The sequence below is a fragment of the Chiloscyllium plagiosum genome, unplaced genomic scaffold, assembly GCF_037043375.1.
Source record: "Chiloscyllium plagiosum isolate Xiang-an unplaced genomic scaffold, Cpla_swu_hap1 HiC_scaffold_10, whole genome shotgun sequence".
Lineage (NCBI taxonomy): Eukaryota > Metazoa > Chordata > Chondrichthyes > Orectolobiformes > Hemiscylliidae > Chiloscyllium > Chiloscyllium plagiosum.
The window spans coordinates 118162879-118186123 of NW_028270148.1; the positions used below are offsets into that span (position 1 = coordinate 118162879).

Consider the following 23245-nt stretch of genomic DNA (forward strand, 5'->3'; position numbering starts at 1 on the left):
AACGCCTTCTTCACTATCCTATCTACCTGCAACTCCACTTTCAAGGAGCTATGAACCTGCACTCCAAGATTAGATCTCCTCTTGTTCTTCTCAACTCTAGCGGGTTAGGTCTAAACTGTTCAATTTCTCTTCATATGACAGGCCTTTCATTTCTGAAATTAATGAAGTGAACCTTCTCTGAATTGCCTCCAATGTAACTGGGATCAAAATTGTACACAGTATTCCAGATGCAGTCTCACCAATACCTTGTACAATTGCAGCACTTCCCTGCTTTTATACTCTATTTCTTGAGCAATAAATGCTAAAATTCCATCTGCCTTACTAATTACCTGCTGTACCTGCATACTAGCTTTCTGCAATTCATAGCATATGTTCCAATAGTAGTGAAAAGCACTATAAAAATGTAAGCCTTTCTTATATCGAGGAAATTCTGACATTACAAACTGTTAAGTAACAAGTGACATCCTTATCACATATTCATCTCACTCTTACTTCCCGAACATTTTTTTTTATTTTGACCTTAACTATTCCAATACATATTTTTCAACAATATATAATATATTCCAAGGCCTCTGTTAATGCTTCTCCATATTCCAGACTGTGGCGAGCACTGACAGATTTAATTGACTTTTCTCTAATAAGGCAGCACATCACCTCTGTTTGACTTTCCCAATCACTTAATTAGTCAAAATCCAGGAATTCATATAGGTCAAGTTGCTAAAATAACCAAAGCACTACCACCCTTTTTTAAAAAATATACACAAATGCAATTTGATTTCATGGTGCAATTCTTTGAGGTTGGTCACAAATCAGCTGGATCAGGTGCCAGAAAAGTTTAATTTATAAGAGCAAAGAAAATGGGTCTACCTTCTGGTAGTGCTACTTGGTTTGGAAAATACGTAACATTAACAATCCAACCTGTAAAGCAGTGAAGTAACAATAATACAACACTAAACTTACATTTTCTATAACGAAAGTCCATTCTTTATCTTCAAATTCCTCAGCATGTGGATCCTGAAAAGTGAATATAAAATTATTTTACAGTTACTATAATTCCAGTTTTAAAAATGTCCATATGTGATGTGAACAGCTTGTAATTGCATACAGACAAAATAAACAGAAAAAAATGGCTGTTTGCCACTTTGTACAATGGGTGAGAATTAATCAGAAGTACAAAATGCTCTCAGTATTTTTCTACATGCAGGAGTGGAAAATGAACAAAAGCATTATATAAAAATAAATACATGTAATTTATTTCTAAGCAGGAATTAATCTAATAAAACATTTATGGTCAACTGCTTATCAATTAATCTGCAATAATCATCTTGCATCAACTAATGGTATACTTTGGCCAGTACCCAAAACCTCACCCATGGCAATGGACAAGACAGCATACAGAGTTCTTATGGAACTGCCAGAGGCATCAACTACTATCAAGAGATAAGCCCAAGGCTTCTTCACATTACAGTTCTACAGAATAATTTCCATTCACTATTAATGACAATGCAGTGCATTTGGTTGTTTTGAAAAGTATTCTTATTAGTGCTGTTTTTATTGTACAAGTCAGAGTATATTATTTTTAAAAATAACAAAGTACAAGACAAATTAAACCCTTCAAAATAATTGTTTTGTTTTTCATAAAAGCACTACTCAAACTCCTCAGTTAAATAACAAATTATTCATTCACTCCAAACAATTCCCATATCTTAATACTATTTGACAATAATGGAGTGTGAATTTGTAACAAAATATAGTTCTGTTTGCACTTTTATCATTTCATTACAATGAATCATGGAAACCAGATAAAAAAAACTGCAAGTTAGGACTGCAAACGAGCAAGAACCAGCATATACCAACATATTGAAATTGCTTTCTCCAAGAGATCAGTTATGTTTTTCTGCAATAGTACAATTACAAATGACAAGGCTTTTCCTACAGGAAACTGAAAGCTGTAATTATGCACATCAGTTCATGCTGGAGATGTGTTACATCCACAGACTGCATAGCAACTGTTATGTAAAATATATTAGATGTTGAGGTTGCTAGGCAGATTACTCAGTTTAACATTTTTTGTTTCATCAGTAGCTGATAGCATTATAAATACACACAAATGGCAAGCTATTTTGAAAATGATTTGAAGCTTTAGTTTATTATATGCAGAACAGCATTAGTTGTAAACATGAGTTAATGATGCTTATTTTAGCTGTCGTTTTACCATTTCATTGATTTGACCCATATTTTGCTAAGGCGCAGGTACAAGCTTGTTTTGTCATAAAGCACCACTCTAGCTAATTAGCCTTCTAATGTGGAAGCTGGTACAGCAGAAACAGGAGATTAGAAGTTGCTATACCTTGAAAAGAGTCACAGTGATTTCAATGTTTTCAGGAACAGGCCAAACCACAACTCCTCGATATGGATTTTTAATTCCTGGTTGCCAGCTATGAGCCTTCAAAAGGAAACAGAAAGCAAAAACCTTTAATAATTTATACATATCACAAATGTAACACAAAATTTCCATTAAAGCCATAAAGCATGTTTAAACAATATTATAACCTACAAATTATAAAGACAATCCCAAAAATGCAGAGTAACACACATAGAAAGGATTGATAGGCTAGATCTCTCTTCTCCTGAGAAAAGGACAGTGGTGACCTACTAGAGGTCTTTCAATTCATGAAAAGTTTTGATAAAGGGAATAGAGAGAGAATACTTCCCTCAGCATAAATGAAAAATCATTCAAATAGGATAGTCACCAAGAATGTTGATGGGAGATTTAGAAGAAACATCTTTTCCTAAGCAAGAGAATGTGGAACGTGCTACCAGGGGAGCAGGTGAAGCCAAAGGAGCAATTAGACAAGCATGGGAGAGAAGTAAATAAAGGACTGCGAATGATAGGCAGAGGTGAAGAAAGATGGAATAAGGTGCAAATGTAGCACACACCAGCACCAATTGTTGGGCCAAACAGCCCATTTCCGTAACATTAAGGGTGTGAAATCTTGCATTTTCTACCAAATTGCATTGCATTGTACTTATCTGAGTTTAGCACCATATGCCATTGCTCTGAGCCAAACACAGAAGATCCTCTATACCAACCTCACCAAATGTAATGTCATCACCAAACTGAAATACTTTGAAGAATACATTTACAAAAAGATAAAGAATACAGCCCGAGATCATGCCTTCAAACCAACGTGATTTTGCCCTGCACGCTAGATCCTCTGATCTACATCACCTATTCAAACTTTCAGTACAATGGTCTGCTATCCATTCCAGATAAAATGTTATGTAAATCACACTGTTCTCCATGAGATCTGTACTTGTAAAACCATTTCAGTAAATTGATTAGTTAACATCTTCCCCTCGAGTCCATGCTAGCACTCTCTCATCCTTTAATCCACCTTCAGACTTGACAGTTCTAATGTAATTAACTAAAAATCCTTTTCCAGATGACTGTTATATTTTTGTTTTAAAACTCATTACTAAGTTGTTTGATAAATTCAAACAGATTCCTGATACTTCCACCTAAAAAGATTTTATGTATACCTTGGAAGATTTCCGTCTGCTTCTTCTTGTCCAAACCACTACAAGCTTGTCAGGTTGCCTAATAAAATGAACAGTAAAGAAAATTAGCTCATCAATTACTTCACAGAAGCAATATTTTCTAGCAATTTATCGTTTGTCAACGATGTCCACAAGCTTAACAAATATTGAACCATATTAAATATCGAGTAGCATACTGTTTGAAGAAAACTAAAGAATATAAATCAACTTATTTACAGTGTTCTCAATGTAGAAAAATATCCAAGGCTGCTACAGAAAGGTGTAATGAGACAAAATGGACTAGTGATGTATAAGTGGACAAAGTTGACAGAGTGTGTAAAGAATGGGTAGGGTTGGGATGCATGCATGAGTTGTCAAAAACTGGAGATTACAGAGACAGGAAGCAACAAGGCTATGAAAGGATTAATATTTTAAACTGGAATTATCAGGAGAACAGAAGGCCACAAATGAAGGCAAGGAGAGGAGTGATGGATGAGTAAGTCCTGGTGAAAGATGGGATATAAACAGCATGGAATATATAAGTTGAGGATTACATGGAGTAAAGTTTGATGAGGAGAGACTGGAATGGTAGAGACTGGAAATGCCAACATTGTGTAAAATAGTTCAGGGGAAGGATAGCTTGAGTAGTGCAAAAGACATGCTAAAGTGTGCATTCACATTTCTTATTTTATTACAGGACAAAAGGAGGTCATCTAACAAATAATGTCTGCACAGAATCTTCAATATGCAGTTTCTTTTTGCTTGTGCATGAGATGCAATAGTGTGGAGGAGCCACTGTTGGACTGGGGTGGACAAATTAAAAATCACACAACACCAAGTTATAATCCAACAGGTTTATTTGGAAGTACAAGCTTTTGGAACGCTATTCCTTCAAAAGGTAGCTGTGGAGCAGGACCATAAGATACAGAATTTACAGCAAAAGATTACAGTGTCATGCAACTGAAATGATATATTAAACAAACATAGCTTGCTGTTAAGTCTCCCATCTTTTAGAATGAGTTACAGGTTTCGGTTCATTAATATGTAAATCTCAGAATTTAAGTCACATTCTCGAGATAACTTAAGGTTTATAGAAAAAGGTGACATCTCAGCTCAGATAATGCATTAAAGGTGTGAGGTTAGAGTCTGTCTGTATCCCAATCTTGAGTCAGACTGGTTCTATTTCCAAAGTAGGAATTCATAAAATGGATTGAGTGCCTGCGGATTGTTTGCTTTTTGAGCAAAATAGAATGTGTCTGCAAATACAAATTCACCCCATAGCCGTGTGTGTGTGTGTGTGTGTGTGAGAGAGAGAGAGAGAGACAGAGACAGAGACAGTGCATGTAAATATGTGTGTGTGTGTGAGTGTGTGCAAGTGAATGTGTGTTTGCATGTGCAAGTGCTTGGTAGTGTGTGTAGGTGTGACAGAGTATAAGCCTGAGAGAGGGTGCGTGTGTGGTTGAGAGTGAGGGGGATGTATGTGTGTTGTATGAGAGAGGGTATGTGTGTCTGTATGTATCTGAAAGTGTGGGGGAGAAAGTGTGTGTTTTGGGGGGGGGGGGGGGGGGGGGGGGGGGGGGGAGGGGGAGGGGAAGAGAAAAAAATAGTGTAGTGGTGTTACCTGTCGGGTAACATGAACCCAAGGTCCCGGTTGAGGCCATCCTCACGGGTACCTGATTAAGGAGCAGTGCTCCAAAAGTCTGTACTTCCAGATAGACCTGTTGGGACTACATGAGATGAAGCCAGCATTTATTTCCCATTCCTAATTGCCCAAAGTCAATCACATTGCTGTGATTCCGGAGTCTGTGTAGGCCAGACACAGAAGAGATGACAGATTTCAATCCTGGACTGGGGTGAACAAAGTTAAAGATCACACACCATGTTATAGACAATGTTATAGATATTTATATATTAATGAATCGAAATCTGCAACCCCATTCTAAGTGATTAAAGACTTAATGGCAATCTAGGTTTGTTCAATACATCGCATCAGTTGTATGACACTTTGATCTTTTACTATAAATTCTGTGCCCCTTGATCCTGCCCCACTAGTTACCTGACGAAGGAGCAACGTTCCAAAAGCTTGTACTTCCAAATAATCCTGTTGGGACTATAACATGGGGTTGTGTGATCTTTAACTTTGCCCATCCCAGTCCAACACTGGCACCTCTACTTCCTAATGGATCTGAACAGAGTAAATACAGAGAAATTGATTCAGCTTATAAAAGGTTTGAGAACCAAAGAGCACAGATTTAAAATGATGTGCAAAATCAACAAATGGTCAGAGAACCAATGCAGAGATAATGGCCTCCTTCAGCACAAAAACAATTTGGAGATTCTATTTGACACTGAAACAATATTTAAATTTACTGTTTCTCTCTCCACAGATTCTACCTTAACTGCTAACTTGAAAATTCCAGCATCAACAGGGCTACTTTTGTATTTTTTGATATTGAAACGTCTAGGGTCAACTGAAGTAAATTATGTCTTGAGTACAAACATCTGTTAAGTATTACAATAATTCTAAATAAGGTAATTTGGTGCTGCGCATTTTGCAGTGCTGGGATAGTAAACTATTTGGTAGTTACTATCTTGGTACAAGCCCAACACGGATGAAAGCCCAGCACTAAACCATTCTACTTAAATTTTCCAACTCTGATAGACTTTTATGAGAAATATGTCACATTCTAAATCAGATAAAAAGCAAATAAAACAGATGACAGCAAATGTCGTGTGAATTAATCTCCAGGAATAGGTCCAACCAGAGCTGGCAACTATGTTATTGTGATTTTGAATTTTGCTCACGAGTTTCTCTTAAACAAGCAATTACAAGATTATATTATGGCATGTAGATTAGAAACTTGTTACTTTAAAACTACTTCAATCAGTCTAACAAAATAAACAGTGTGGATTTTTACGGTAAACATTAAAAATTGTTCAGTATATGTAGGATCACAATATAACCTATTGACACAATTACAGAATAGGCAACAAACAATTAGAGTCATAGAGATGTACGGCATGGAAACAGACCCTTCGGTCCAACCTGTCCATGCTGACCAGATATCCCAACCCAATATAATCCCACCTGCCAGCACCCGGCCCATACCACTCAAAACCCTTCCTATTCATATACCCATCCAAATGCCTCTTAAATGTTGCAATTGTACCAGCGTCCACCACCTCCTCTGGCAGCTCATTCCATACACATACCACCCTCTACGTATAAAAGGTCTCGTTTATATCTTTCCCCTCTCACCCTAAACCTATGCCCTCTAGTTCTAGACTCCCCGACCTCAGAGAAAAGACTTTGTCTACTTATCCTATCCATGTCCCTCATAATTTTGTAAACCTGTATAAGGTCACCCCTCAGCCTCTGACATACCAGGGAAAATAGCCCCAGCTTGTTCAGCCTCTCCCTATAGCTCAAATCCTCCAACCCTGGCAACATCCCTGTAAATCTTCTCTGAACCCTTTCAAGTTTCACAACATCTTTCCGATATGAAGGAGACCAGAATTGCACGCAATATTACAACAGTGGCCTAACCAATGTCCTGTACAGCCGCAACATGACCTCCCAACTCCTGTACTCAATACTCTGACCAATAAAGGAAAGCATACCAAATGCCTCCTTCACTATCCTATCTACCTGAGACTCCACTTTCAAGGAGCTATGAACCTGCACTCCAAGGTCCCTTTGTCCAGCTACACTCCCTAGGACCTTACCATTAAGTGTATAAGTCCTGCTAAGATTTGCTTTCCCAAAATGCAGAACCTCGCATTTATCTGAATTAAACTCCATCTGCCACTTCTCAGCCCATTGGCCCATCTGATCCAGATCCTGTTGTAATCTGAGGTAACCCTCTTCGCTGTCCACTACACCTCCAATTTTGATGTCATCTGCAAACTTACTAACTGTACCTCTTATACTCGCATCCAAATCATTTATGTAAATGACAAAATGTAGAGGGCCCAGCACCGATCCTTGTGGCACTCCACTGGTCACAGGCCTCCAGTCTGAAAAACAACCCTCCACCACCACCCTCTGTCTTCTACCTTTGAGCCAGTTTTGTATCCAAATGGCTAGTTCTTCCTGCATGCCATGAGATCTAACCTTGCTAATCAGTTTCCCATGGGAAACTTTGTCGAACGCCTTACTGAAGTCCATATAGATCACATCTACTGCTCTGCCCTCATCAAGCTTCTTTGTTACTTCTTCAAAAAACTCAATCAAGTTTGTGAGACATGATTTCCCACGCACAAAGCCATGTTGACTATCCCTAATTAGTCCTTGCCTTTCCAAATACATGTCCATCCTGTCCTTTAGGATTCCCTCCAACAACTTGCCCACCACGGAGGTCAGACTCACCGGTCTATAGTTCCCTGGCTTGTCTTTACCGCCCTTCTTAAACAGTGGTACCATGTTTGCCAACCTCCAGTCTTCCGGTACCTCATCTGTGACTATCGATGATACAAATATCTCAGCAAGAGGCCCAGCAATCACTTGTCTGGCTTCCCACAGAATTCTCGGGTACACCTGATCAGGTTAGTCTTGGTACTAATGATTCCTCGTGTCCTGGTAAGTATTTATTATGTATTTTTCTGATGCTTAAGCATTAATTACATCAAGCTTGTCCTCCAGAGCACAATTAATTCTAATGGAGGTAAAACATAACAGGTCAGTTGCTCCTATTTCACCCACATTCAAACTCAATTAAAGCTCTGGACAAAAGGTAACAACTTCACAAAAAAAAAACAAGGGTCAGAAAATTACTCAAATTGTATTCACAGTTATTTCCCTAAGTAAAAGGAGGTAGTTAAGAATCTGGGTCATAACTTGTAAGTTGGCAATCAGTTGTAAGTAGATTATTACAAAACTACTTTTCATTAAAAAGACGTCATATCAAAAGATCATGTTAAGATACATAGACTTACCATGAGGAACCAAAAGGTATGCAAACTGGTGCTATTAACCTTCAAATTTTTGTGAAATCTTAATACAAGCTACTGAAACAAATATTTTCAGTAATATCAACAGACTGGAGGCTAGAATCAGTTTAAAACATAAACGTAGAAAAAAAAGGAGTAGGCTATTCAGCATTTCAAGCTTAGTCCACCAATCTTTATGATTATGGCTGATCAGTCAACTCTATTCTGAAGAAGGGTCACTGAACCTGAAACATTAATTCTGTTTTCTCTCCACAGTTGTTGCCAGACCTGCTTAGTTTATCCAGCAATTTCTGATTTTGTTTCTGATTTCCAGCACTTGCAGTTTTGTTTTTGTTTGGTTTAGTGCCCTTTTCCTGCTTTCTTCCCTTATCATCTGAACTCATTAGACACAAGCATTAGATTTAACTCCAACCTGAAAATATTTAACAGTTTAGCATTTTCTGTGGCAGAGAGCTTAGTTCTCTCTGGGTGAAATAATTTCTCCTCATCTCAGGCCTAAATGGCCTACCCCACATCATCAGACTGTGACCCCTGGTTCTAGCCTCCCCAGTCATCAGGAACATGCAACCTGCATTTATCCCATCTTGTCCTGTTAGAATTTCATAGCTTTCTAGGAGATCCCCCTTCATTCTTCTAAACTCCTGTGAATATAGTACTAACCAATTGTCTCTATTCATATGTCAGTCCTGCCATCCCAGAAATCATTTTAGTAAACCTTCGCTGCATTCCCTCTATAGAACATCTTTCCACTAATATGGAGACCAAAACTGCAACAACCCAGGTGTGGTCACACCAAGACCCTGTGCAATCGCAACAAGTCATCCCTTCAATTTTGTTTAATCTATGCACAGGACGTGAACGCCACTGGCTAGCTAGCATTTATTGCCCGTCCTTAGCTAACCTTGAGAGTGGTAGCAACTTGCCTTCTCAATATGCTGCAGACTATTTGACGCAGATTGACCCATAATGCCATAAGGGAGGAAATGCCAGGGTTTTGATGTAGCAACAGTGAAAGAATGGTGATATATTTCCAAGTCAGGATAGTGAGTGTCTTGGAGGGGAACTTGGACATGGTATTCCTAAGTATCTGCTGCACTTGTCATTCTAGATGGAAGTGATCATGTGTTTGCAATATCATGCCTAAAGGTCACTGGTGAATTTTTGACAGGCTTTGAGGAGATGAGTTACTTGTTGCAATATTCCTAGTCTCTGACATGCTCTTGTAATAACTGTGTTTATGGTGTGAGTCCAAATGAGCTTCTGGTCAATGGTAACTCCAAGCATGCTGACAGTGGGGGAATTCAGTTATAGCAACACTATTGCATATCAAGGGGGAGGGGGGGGGTGTTAGATCATCTCTTATTGGAGATGGTCATAGCTTGCCATATGTGAGGCACTAATGTTACTTGTGTTATGGACCAGGCCGGACCCCTCAGAACATTTGAAGAAGGTAGCCCAGACCCTAACTTTGCTGGTTGTTTAAAGCAGGTTAAAAGTGGATATTCCAGGAGAGAATCAGCTGGTCAAACGACTTAGTTTTAAAACAAAACAATTTATTTACAAGATTACTGAATAGAACACAGAATAAAGAAAATTTACAGCCCAGGAATAGAGCCTTCGGCCCTCCAAGCCTGAGCCGATCCAAATGTACTGTCTAAACCTGTCGTCCAATTCCTAAGCATCTGTATCCCTCTGCTCCCCACCTACTCACGCATCTGTCCAGACGCATCTTAAATGAATCTACCGTGCCTGCCTCTACTACCTCTGCTGACAACGCGTTCCAGACACCCATCACCGTCTGTGTAAAGTACTTGCCGTGTGTATCCCCCTTTTCACCTCTCAACTTGAAAGCATGACCTGTCGTTATTGAATCCTTCACCCTGGGAAAAAGCTTATCTCTACCTACCCGGTCTATACTCTTCATGATTTTGTAGCTTCTGTTTAATATCATTTCTAAAATCTTTTTCGACGTGCCTTGGGATTTTTTTTTGCTGAAAGCTGCAGAACAAATGCAAGTTGATTTTTTTTGTTTGAAGTCAACAAGGATCACAAAAGTCTCCATATCAAATATTGACGTATAAGCAGGTAAAATATCACATTCACATTCTATATGGCATCCCCAACATTAGCAAAATATGAAGCCTTTGAGGCAGACATGTCTGGACAGGACTGGATATGGTTATCATACAATGATGAAAGTTCCCAGTATCTGAAACTTGTTTCATCAGGTATTTTAAAACATTGTGAAGAATTATTTTTTGCAATAGTTCTAACTTGGAATTATCTATAGCAATTCTTCCTACCAGTGAGTAAGCTATAGCAGTTGTGTAAATTTATTGGCAACGTTTGGATCAGGCCATGACTCTGAGACTCAAACTGAACTCCTAGCCAGATCCACTTATCAAGATCTAATCTCCAGAGTGGCTTTGTCAATATGACTGTTCATTTTTTAATCCTTTTTAATTGCTTGATGCTTCATCTCTTGTAGGTGGAATGTCCACAACCTTTGTATTGTTCTGTTTCCTGGATATCTGGGTATTTTTGTGTGCTACAGTACTTTAAGGAACAGAGAATGTGGCATCACGTACTGATTCTCTCTCATCTCCACAGGATTCCGGGCCTCCGGAAAATAAAAAAAACAATAAGTCTATTTTTAGGTTTGAACTGTCAAGCAAGTTTAAGAATAATAGAACAAGCAGTTAGCAGTAACAAAACATATGTTCACAGTTGTTAGCAACCTTACAAGCTTCTCTTATATTAAAACAAAAGGTGAATAATTCACATATCTGTGTTCAACTTTTTTTCATTTGTATTCTTTCTTCCATATTATGATTCAGCTCATTCTCTTCAGAAGGAAAAAACTGCTGGTTAACTGGTGTACACAAGAGATCCCCAGCTAATTTTTGAATAGATGGGCTTCAGATCGCTTTCACAGGTCAGCGTAACATCGAGGGCTGAAGGGCCTGTACTGCGGCTGTATTGTTCTATGAGGAGGGGAGTTTTCCATAGATCCTGATCAATATTTATACCTTAAGTCAACCAATTCTCAGCTCATTGTTTGTGGAGCTTTCTGTGCACAAATTGGCTGCCACATTGTTAGCATGTGACTATGCTTCAAAGATCCTTTATCGGCTATAATGCACTTTGGGACCTGCCTTATGTTATGAAAGATGCTACATAAATGGAAGTCTGTACTCAGACCAGAATACGGATATCAGAATATGGATGTAGGACCTTCAATCTACCTGCTATATAAGAATGTAAGAATTAGGAGCTGGAGTAGGCAATTCAGATCATTGAGACTGCTCGGCCAGTTGATAACGATCTTGGCTGATCTCATCTTGGACTCAGTTCCACTTTATTGCCCGCTCTCCGTAATCCTTCAACCCGCTAGTATACATATCCAGTACTGATTATGCTGACATAATGTCAACTTAAATAGTGTTTTTATTGCACGGCTTCCTGAAGAACCCTATTAAGGACTCTGAAAATCAGTATCAAGCAAGTTTTGAGTTTCTGCTCTATAGAAATAAAGCAGAAAATATACTATGGCTTCATAGCTAGATGGTCAGAAACATGGGCAGCACTGACAGGGAAACCAAAAGCAGTTATTTCATAAAAGCATACAACAATCTGAGTGAATTCAAGTTGGACATCGAAGTCCATCATTATTGAGATTAAGACCATTTCAGATTTCCCCAGATTTTGTTCAGGTCAAATTGCAGCATGGGAATTAAACCAAAATTTAACAGCAAAAACATTACACTGGAATTGTATAAAACATTGGCTAGGCGGTAGCAAGAATATTATGTGCATTTCTAGAATTCACATTATAGCAGGGATGTGATAGCATTGGAGAAGTTGCAAAAGAGATTTACCAGGATGTTACCTGGACCAGAAAGTTTCAGTTATGAAGGCAGATTGGACAGACTGAGGTTGTTTTCCTTAGACAATGAAAGAAAACAAGACTAAGATATACAACGTTATGAACAGCTTATATAGGGTTGACAAAAAGAAACTCCCCCTTGATACAGCAATCAATGACCAAGGGGCATAGCTCTAAGAAAAGGGGCAAAAGGTATAGAGGAGATGTGAGGAAAATTGTTTTCACCCACAGGGTGGAGGGAATCTCAAATTCAATGTGCATAAGGGTAGAAGAGGCAAAAATACTGATAACATTTAAGAAGTGTTTAGATGTGCATTTGCAATGCCAAGATATATTCATGAGCGGCACGGTGGCTCAGTGGTTAGCACTGCTGCCTCACAGCACCAGGGTCCCAGGTTCGATTCCAGCCTCGGGTGTCTGCCTGTGTGGAGTTTGCACATTCTCCTAGTGTCTGCGTGGGCTTCCTCCGGTTGTTCTGGTTTCCTCCCACAGTCCAAAGATGTGCAGTTCAGGTGAATTGGCCATGTAAAATTGCTTATAGTGTTAGGTGCATTAGTTAGAGGGAAATGGGTCTGGGTGGGTTACTCTTCGGAGGGTCGGTGCGGAGTTGTTGGGCCGAAGGGCCTGTTTCCACACTGTAGGGAATCTAATCTAATATAAAAGTAATGAATTTAAGTGCTGGAAAACAGGATTAGAATAGTTAGGTGGTTGTTTTGACTGGCATAGACGTAATGGGCTGAACGGCCTTTTTATGTGCTGTAGACCTCTTTGATTCTATGGCAGCACATAACAAGTGTGAAAGCCAGTAACTAGTCCAGCATGCCACAAAGAACTAATGCCTAGCTGAATTGTCCCAACATTTGAACAATAAGTTCAAATTTCATTTAACTGAATCTCAAATGAAAAGTTTTCAAAAACATCCAGTTTTCAGACAGCTAGATTTTAGATGTCCAGGCATACCATCCTCCCTTCCTGTTGTATTAGCATTACAAACCAACAGGTCAAAGTAGTCACTTGCAAATTTGCTCAAGGGAGAAGCCAAGTGGCCCACTCAGTTCAACTACAAACTTGACATGTAATGTATTCAAGTATGTCTGATTTCATACAATTGTCTAGTTCTGCACAGCATTTAAGATTTAGCTCAAGATTATTATTCTCGTAGCAACATGTTCATTTTACATTAATTGGAGGAGATGGACAGGGACATTTTAAATAACTGATTAAAATCACAATAGCTGCAACAGCTTAAAACATCTGGTGAATGCAAAAATAAAACTGACATTGAAATAAAAGGTTCGTTGCCTTTCTCTTTTCTCAATTTTCACCCCTCTTCTCCCATAGGTGTTGATTCGTTGCTAAATTAACAATTGATGGGTTGGGGAGGAGTCAGATAGGAAATTTTCACGTGAGCTGACATGCAATTTTACTTCAAGAAGATTCACAATTCTCACCTGTTAGCTTGACACACGCATGAATTTCATACACAGACAATTTTCCCCTCCCAACACAGTACGCTGAGAAAAATTTTAATTAGCAAATTTGAGAAGATTTATAGCTAAGGTTGAGGTTCTAGATGAAAACGAACCTTCCAGCTCAGTAGGCAAACCTACATTCATAAATTTTAATTATACTGACAGTAGGTCAGTATTAAGAAAGTGGGATTTATTAACGATTTCCACACTGAAACTGGTGGCTTATTCTGCTCATTACTAGCTTGAACTAAAAACTCTCTTAAATACTGAATCATTCAGGCTGCTTTCAATGATAGGGGAACTAAAATTATAAAAGTAACTTTGGAAAGAACACAATAGGTTTCTGATTTGTACACAAGTATTGAAATATATTGCAGTTAATAGCAATGTTTAGCAACAACCATTATGGTGAAAATCAATACTTCATTTCCAAAAACAGCATACATACATGGCAAGCTTAAATGCTTAATAAATATCAGTAGAATCCAGAAAAATGGACAATAGATTTCTTCATTATAAGTAATGTGTCTTATGGCTTTGCCCATTGTGCAAAGAATATGGTTTTAATCCCAGCAGCAGGAATGGAAAATATCTGGTGTATTTCAAGGATCTATAGTAGCAGATGATTGGATGATTGCATATTGCCTGCAATTATCCCTTTGACAGAAAAGGGATAAGGCTCCAGAATTTGGCAATAACACATTTAAGCTGCTGGAATTTGGCAATATGAAGGGATTGTTCAGGTTAGTATTTACTATATTGTGGAAAGTAACACAGAACTAGAATTAGGCAGGTGGGAAGTATTTTGTAAGATTTAACTCACTGATAAATTCCTGGTGCCTGTGAGCAGCAAAGGGAGTAAAGCATGGCAGCACTGAGTTAGGATAGCAGGCAGTCAAAGTCTGCCAGCACCTGTCAGTAATTCTGGAATCTTTCAAAATAGTACATTGGTGATTGGTTTGTGGAATTTTGTATGTCTTTCAGTGTATGCTTCAGATGTCACTGTTCTCACAGATGTTAACATTAGGACACTCCCATGTCAAAGCAAGGAACAAAGTGTTAGTGATAATATCTTTCATTTTCCATTCAAAATTCAGCTTAACAAATAACCCAAATTAAGATGAATATTGATAATGGATGAAAGTTGAAGGTTCATTTTCAGGTGTTCCATCACCATACCAGATAAGATCATCAGTTAGCCTCCTGTGATCATCAAAGAGCCACAAAAAAGACATGGCCCACTCTCACTAGTATCCTTACATACAGATGAGGAAGGACACCACTTTGACTGGGACAACACATCCATCCAAGGACAAGCCAAACAGAGACACACATGAGAATTCCTAGAAGCATGGCTTTCCAACCGGAACTCTATCAACAAACACATCAACTTGGATCCCATTTACCTCTCTCTGAGAAAAAGAACAGCAAATGACATTTCCACAGGAAATGGCATCACCAACCCAAGGAATCCTAAACACATGAATAGAAAGCAGGTCACGAACACCAGTGCTTCACAGGAGACTCACTGAAGAGGTTACCTAGTATGGTGACGAAATGTCTTAAAATGAACCTTCCAGCCCAGTGAGCAAACTTACATCCAGAACCTCAACCCGAGCTACAAATTTTCTCAAAACTCACAAGTATTGATAATATCTGTTTTATCTCTCAATTAAATATGCTTTCTGAAGCTTTAGAATTACAAAACTTTGATATATACAATCATCACAGTTCTGACTCCATGTAACAATACCCTCTCTGTTTGAAGAAAACGAACATTTACCTGAATAAAACTTTTGAAATGCACTCAACTTTTCATAAAAGTATTTTGACAAATAACTGTATAGATTTCCTATGGACAAAGTCTGCATCTATTGAGACCTATGCTAAGAAGGACAACGAATAAGCAAGTGGTGCCCATAACCCAATCTGCTTCAATCTGATTCCTATGGGGAACATGGGAAGCTGTAGCTGAAGTTCAGCCATGACCTTGCTGAATGGGGAAGCAAGTTCAAAGACCCAAACAGCCTACTCTCATCTAATTCTCATCTAATGCACATCAATTCCCATTTTTGTTTATTTACTTTCAAAGTAAAATGATACAGGACTGAAAAAAAACACAAATAGAGTGCGAGATTGTCCTTATTAACAAGTAATGCAAATATTTATAAAACTCAAGTTCAGGAAAAAAAACATTACTTAGAAAACTCTGAGAAAATGGGTTACAAAACCTAGTCAGTAGTGTTCTTTTTACTGCAATTGAGTATCTGTATTGCCTTTGGGTTCATATGTAAGTAAATTGCTAATATATTATTTTATACAATACAGCAAAAACATTTAAGACATAAACACAGTACCAACATTAATACAAGTTAGACTTCTGCCAATTACATCAGAAAATATTCCAAAATGAAAGGTTAGTGGGAAATGTTGTTTTACGGACAGGTTTAATTCCCAGATCAGCAAAAATTCTTAATGTAAAGAACTCTCCCTTCCTTCCCTGCCAATAAAACTGCTGCCGCTAAATGTCTACCAGGAACAAGTTAAAGCTCCTTAAACCATAAAACACTATAAAATAACAATAAATTTCAAATACTTGGCTACAACAACTTTAATGCAGCACGGTGGCTCAGTGGTTAACACTGCCGCTCTCAGCGCCAGGGACTTGGGTTCGATTCCAGCCTTAAGTGACAATCTGTGTGGAGTTTGTACATTCGCCCCGTGTCTGAGGGGGTTTCCTCCAGGTGCTCTGGTTTCCTCCCACAGTCCAAAGATGTGCAGGTTAAGTGAACTGGCCATGCTAAATTGTCCATAGTGTTCAGGGATCTGTCAATTAGCGGCATTAGTCAGGGATAAATATAGATGATAGGGTAGGAGAATGGATCTGGGTGGGTTACTCTTCGGAGGGTAAGTGTGGACTTATTGGGCCTAAGTGTCTATTTCCACAGTGTTGGGATTCTAATTCTAAAAGAAACATTGATCATCTTGCAATTTGACGTAACTCAAAGTATTTACAGTGAATATTAAGAATTACAATTGTGTACTAAATGTTATTAATTTATTGCTGTTTGCCCCACTTTTACCATCTTGGGGCAGTGGGACTAGTTAAATTACTCCGACATAGAGCCAAAATGAATATGATAGCCAAATGCTCTCCTGTGCTGTAACTATTTTCTGATTTCTAGTGCGTCTTACAGGTAGGACGATGGGTGAAAGATTAAAAATGCATATAATAACTCTGAGGCTGAGGGGTGACCTTATGGAGGTTTATAAATCATGAGGGGCATGGATAGGGTAAATAAACAAGGTCTTTTCGCTGAGGTGGGGAGATCCAGAACTAGAGGGCATAGGTTTAGGATGAGAGGGTAAAAATTTAAAAGGGACCTAAAAGGGGCAACTTTTTCACACAGAGCTGCCAGAGGAAGTAGTGGAGGCTGGTACAATTACAACATTTAAAAGGCAGCTGGACGGGTATAGGAAAGGTTTAGAGGGAAATGGGCCAAGTGCTGGCAAATGGGACTAGATTAGGTTAGGATATCTGGTGGGCATGGACAAGTTGGACTGAAGTGTCTGTTTCCGTGCTGTACATCTCTATGACTGTGTTTTTAATTACTTTGTGGAATGCAATTTTTAATGCTCTTCTTTAATTGCTTGAGAAGTTGGTGAGCTACCTTTTTGAACCACTGCAGTCCATCTGGTATATTCTTAGTTTATGTATAAAGTTTGAACAGTGGTGTTTGGGAGGAAGTTCAAAGATTTTGATCCAGTGACAGTGAAGAATAGAGGTACAGTGTGGAACTTTCCCATGCCTTAAGTGATGTTGGTAACGGCAAAAAATGGAAAATACAGTGAGAATGAAAATGTCTGATTCTAAATGTCAGGGGAAAAAAATCTAATTTTCCCCTTAACGTTTCAACAGTGAATTCAGAATCTCACTTGTAAACCTTCTTTCCAAGTATTTGTATCTCATTAATACCTAACCTCATTTTTTATAAACAGTTTGCAATTCCCTTTTCTCTCCTGAGGAATTAGACAGTGACATTTCCAACTTGGATGTAAGAGTGGTTACCTGGTAGATGCAGCTCACCGCTTGCTTGTCCAAGCCTCCATTCCAATGCCCCTTCACCAATATGACATTGGCTGTGGAGCATTTAATGTCCTCCTCCACCCTTCAACCAGTGAAGTTGATATCATCAAACCATCAGGCTCATCGCTGATGATCTTGGAAGAACTCTGAATACACTTCAGGCCTTCACTTTGGAACTCAGGGACACGTTTGGCTTGCTTGCTCCTGGACACAATTTCTCTGTACTTATTCACTAAAATTCCTCAAATTTTAACAGCTCCATCACCCATTAACTTTCTCTATTCCAAGAAGATCAACACTAACTTCTCCTGTCTCCATTTAACATAAGTCTTTCATTTTTATACCATTCTAGTAAGTCTTCTCTGCACCCTCTCAAGATCCTTACCAAAATGGGATGCCCTGAATTTGCCAAAAAATCTCCTGCTGTGATATAACTTTTATATTGGTTTGGCAGCAATTTCTTGCTTTTCATTATTTATAATGCCAAGGAACCCTTTTGCTTTAACATCCTTCACAAACTGGACAGCCATCTACAAAGCTTTGCATACATACAATTTCAAGTCCCCCTATTCCTGCAGCTTGTAAATTGTCCCAGTTTGTATTCCCTCTACTCGTTCTACGTATGAAATTCACTTCTCTGGCTTAAACTTTGTTTTCCATCTGTCTTTCCCTTTCACTATGTTATTATCCTTATTGTTAACTATAGTGGAGCTTCATGTCATCTGCAAACTTTGAAACTGTGGTATACTTCCAAGTTCAGCCATGAATGCATATCAAGAAACAGCAGTGGCTCTAATGACGACCTCTGGGGAATACTTCCTCCTATTCTAAATATTAGAATAAAACAAATGTAACATTTTGGTTTTAACTAGAAATTGTCAAAGTCAAACAGTTAATTGCAGACAGCTTTGATTTAGAACATAGAACATACAGCGCAGTACAGGCCCTTTGACCCTCGATGTTGTGCCAACCTGTGGAACCAATCTGAAGCCCATCTAACCTACACTATTCCATTCTCGTCCATATGCCTATCCAATGACCACTTAAATGTCTATTACTGTTAAATAAACAATAAATAAGAATAAATTATCAAGTGGAACAATACAGTCCTGGATAGCACTTTTGTCCCTGCTTTTATAAAGAGCAGTTATCTGATTTTACTTTCTTATTCATTAAGCCATAGATTGATGTAAGCGATAAACGTGGTAAGACAACCAAATTACTTTTAATAATCTGTGAATTGATCAGAGAACTTCAAAGCATATTGTTTTTGAAAATAACTTTTTAAGGCCTGCTAAAAAATCTGAAGACTTATCAAAATGTAAAATATTATAACTTTTCCCAAATATCAATGTACTTAGGTTTTGTTTCTACAATAAATGTAGCAATTAAATCCCAGAACCAGTAATTACTGCTCAGAATTTCAGAGACAACTGTTTGCTCAACTAGTCTGACCAAAAAAATCGGAGAACCATTACCATGCTGTTTTCTGACTGATTTGTTTAGTCCCAAAGTACTAATGTCTCTTCCCATGATTCCAGGACTTACTGTTGTCACTGCTTCTCAGTTCGAGGACTCATTACTACCACTTTGGCATCAATTGCCCTAGTCCTCACTTCCAGCTGCATTTCTGCACTAACTTTTAACGATAAGTAGTCTACCAGTAATGAAGTGAGAGTCAGAAGGCAAACAATCGTTGAGAAGGAGTAAGAATGTAAACTGGCTAAAATACTCAAACATGAACAGATTAGCAGTAATCACTAAAGACATCGCAGAACATTTTCCTTCACCTCGCATAAAGCGGGCTCAATACCTGCCCAATTATTTCACTAATTATTGATGTAAGAATCATTGATCTTACACTAATAATTGGAAAAATAATGGAATTATTGGAATCATTTGGTTTACATACAACGACTTAGTAACTGCCAGCACACACAGAAGAGATTCCTGACTTAAAGATGTACAGCATGGAAACAGACCCTTTGGTCCAACCCATCCATGCCAACCAGATATCCCAACTCAATCTAGTCCCACCTGCCAGCACCTGGCCTATATCCCTCCAAACCCTTCCTATTCATGTACCCATCCAAATGCCTCTTAAATGTTGCAATTGTACCAGCCTCCACCACATCCTCTGGCAGTTCATTCCATACCCGTATCACCCTCTGCGTGAAAAAGTTGCCCCTTATGTCTCTTTTATATCTTTCCCCTCTCATCCTAAACCTATGCCCTCTAGTTCTGGACTCCCCGACCCCAGGGAAAAGACTTTGTCTATTTATCCTATCCATGCCCCTCATAATTTTGTAAACCTCTATAAGGTCACCCCTCAGCCTCCAATGCTCCAGGGAAAACAGCCCCAGCCTCTCCCTATAGCTCAAACCCTCCAATCCTGGCAACATTCTTGTAAATATTTTCTGAACCCTTTCATGTTTCACAACATCTTTCTGATAGGAAGGAGACCAGAACTGCATGCAATATTCCAACAGTGGCCTAACCAATGCCCTGTACAGCCGTAACATGACCTCCAAACTCCTGTACTCAATACTCTGACCAATAAACAAAAGCATACCAAATGCCTCCTTCACTATCCTATCTACCTGAGACTCCACTTTCAAGGAGCTATGAACCTGCACTCCAAGGTCTCTTTGTTCAGCTACACTCCCTAGGACCTTACCATTAAGTGTATAAGTCCTGCTAAGATTTGCTTTCCCAAAATGCAGAACCTCGCATTTATCTGAATCAAACTCCACCTGCCACTTCTCAGCCCATTGGCCCATCTGGTCCAGATCCTGTTGTAATCTGAGGTAACCCTCTTCACTGTCCACGACACCTCCAATTTTGGTGTCATCTGCAAACTTACTAACCGTACCTCTTATGCCCATATCCAAATCATTTATGTAAATGACAAAAAGTAGAGGACACAGCACTGATCCTTGTGGCACTCCACTGGTCACAGCTCCCCAGTCTGAAAAACAACCCTCCACCACCACCACCACCACCATCTGTCTTCTACCTTTGAGCCAGTTCTGTATCTTAATGACTAGATTTTTTTTTAAAAGGTATATCCCAGTGCAATGTGAAATGCTACAATGATATATCCAGAAAATATTTTACAAAATTCTAAACCCAAGGCAGTTTCAGAAACCTGGCTGCAAGGTGATCTGGATTGGGACCTGAATTTTGAAGGATACAGAACAACCTGCATAAGGGTTATATTAGACCTGCCATTGTGCAATGAAATAGAATAATTATCTCAGTGAAAACATTCCTCGGTAGCAGTGACCATAACTGAATTTTATTTGACGAAGAGAGGAGTGCATCTGACAGTACTTTCTAAATGAAGGCGATTATGAGGATGTGAAAGCAGAGGTGGATGAAGTGAATTGGGAAATTAATTTAAAGAATAGATCAACAGAGGGGCAGCACTAGGCATTTAGTAGGATCGCCAGAAGATTCTGTAATTTATTTATTCTGTGCAAGAAAAATTCCAAGAGACAGACCCACAATTCATGGCTAACCATAAATGTTAAGGATAATATCAAACATGTACAAAAAGCACAATTATAAAGACAGATATAAGGTCAAAAGATTAGACAGAAATTTTAAGAAGCTGAGAATAATCAAAGCCTGAAATATAAAAAATAGGTATGAGATTTTCTATAAATATTTGAAAAAGAAAAGTTAACAAAATGAGCATTGGTCCTATAAAAAATGACTGAAGAATTAATGATGGAAAATAAGGAAATTGCAAACAAATTGAACAAGTACTTTGCATCGGTCTTCACAATAAAGAACACAAGTAACATTTCAGAAGCAACAGTAAATCAGGCAATGGAACAAAGGGACGAACTCAGGAAAATACAATCACCAGAGAAGTGTAACTGAGTAAGCCATTGGGGCTGTGGATTGAGAAGTGTCCAGGCCCTGATGGACGTCAGCCTAGTTCAAAGAAATTGCTGGGGACACAGTTTTTAATTTTCCACAACTCCCTTGATTTGGAGATGGTCACAATAGATCGGAAGATACCAAAAGTAACTTCTTCCATCAGAACAGGAGGAAGAAAGCAGGAAAGAAAATGTCAGGTATCTTAATAAAAGCAAATTACTGCGAATGCTGGAATCTGAAACCAAAAGAGAAAATGCTGGAAAATCTCAGCAGGTCTGGCAGCATCTGTAAGAAGAGAAAAGAGCTGACGTTTCGAGTCAAACTGACCCTTTGTCAAAGCTTTTTTTAGCCTAGTATAAATACCTCCCTATTTCTCCCTTTTTTTTTAGCTTTGAGAAAGGGTCAGTTAGACTCGAAATGTCAGCCAGGTATCTTAATATTGATCACAGAGAAAATACTAATAACTATTAAAGAAGTTGTAATCAGGGGCTTAGAAAATTTCAAGATAATCAGATAGACTCAACATGGTTTTGTGAAAGGACAGTCACGTTTGACCAATGCATTTGGAGTTCTTTGAGGTAACACATGCTATGAATAAAGGGGAATTGGCGAATGTGCTGTACTTAGATTTCCAGAAGGCATTTAATAAAGTGCCACACCAAAGGTTATTGCGGAAATAAAATCTCACGGTGTAGGGAGTCACATATTGACCTGGATAGAAGATTGAATATTTGATAGGAGGCAGAGAGCGGGCCTTAATTAATCTTTTTCCAAGTTGATAAGGCAATGATTGTTGTACCACATGGATCAGTACCAGGATCTCAACAATACACAATTTATATAAATCGCTTGAATGAAAGGACAGAGACATGGTTGCCAAATCTGCCATGACACAAAACTAGGTAGCAAAGTAAGTTGTGCAGAAGACACAAGAAACGTACAAAAATATATAAAAAGATTAAATGAATGGGGAAAGATGTAACAAATGGTGTACAATGTGGAAAAATGTAAAACTGTCAATTTTGAAAAAAAAATTCTTTAAATGGTGAGAGATTGCAAAACTGAGATGCAGAGGAATCTGGGCATTCTCGTGCATGAATCACATAAGGGTAGTATGCAGATACATCAAACAACTGGGGAATTCCACAGAATGTAATCAGAGTCCGAGAGTTATACAGCACAGAAACAGCCCCTTCAGTCCAACCTGTCCACGAAGACCAGATATCCTAAACTGATCTAGTCCTATTTAGCCCATATCCCTTTAAAGCCTTTCTATTCATATACCCATCCAGTTGCCTTTTAAACGTTGTAATTGCACCCGCCGCCACTATTTCCTACGGCAGTTCATTCCATACACACCACTCTCTGGGTGAAAAAGTTGCCCCTTCGGTCCTATTCAAATGTTTCCCCTCTCTCCTTAAA

At 38.6% G+C, this 23245-nt stretch overlaps 1 protein-coding gene across 5 annotated transcripts in view; it reads right to left on the minus strand.

Annotated features, from left to right (window-relative positions):
• Positions 1-23245, minus strand: part of ehbp1 (EH domain binding protein 1) — a 390401-nt gene that overhangs the window by 338799 nt on the left and 28357 nt on the right. For 4 of the 5 annotated variants that reach the window (XM_087991708.1, XM_087991711.1, XM_087991710.1 and 1 more), the window contains exons 3-5: positions 3544-3601; positions 2351-2446; positions 961-1014 (exon numbers count right to left, since the gene is read on the minus strand). In XM_087991708.1, the coding sequence (XP_087847834.1) occupies positions 961-1014; positions 2351-2446; positions 3544-3601 (208 nt within the window). Of the gene's footprint in view, positions 1-960; positions 1015-2350; positions 2447-3543; positions 3602-5596; positions 5726-23245 lie in introns of all 5 variants that reach the window. The other variant, XM_087991709.1, reaches the window with a different exon arrangement.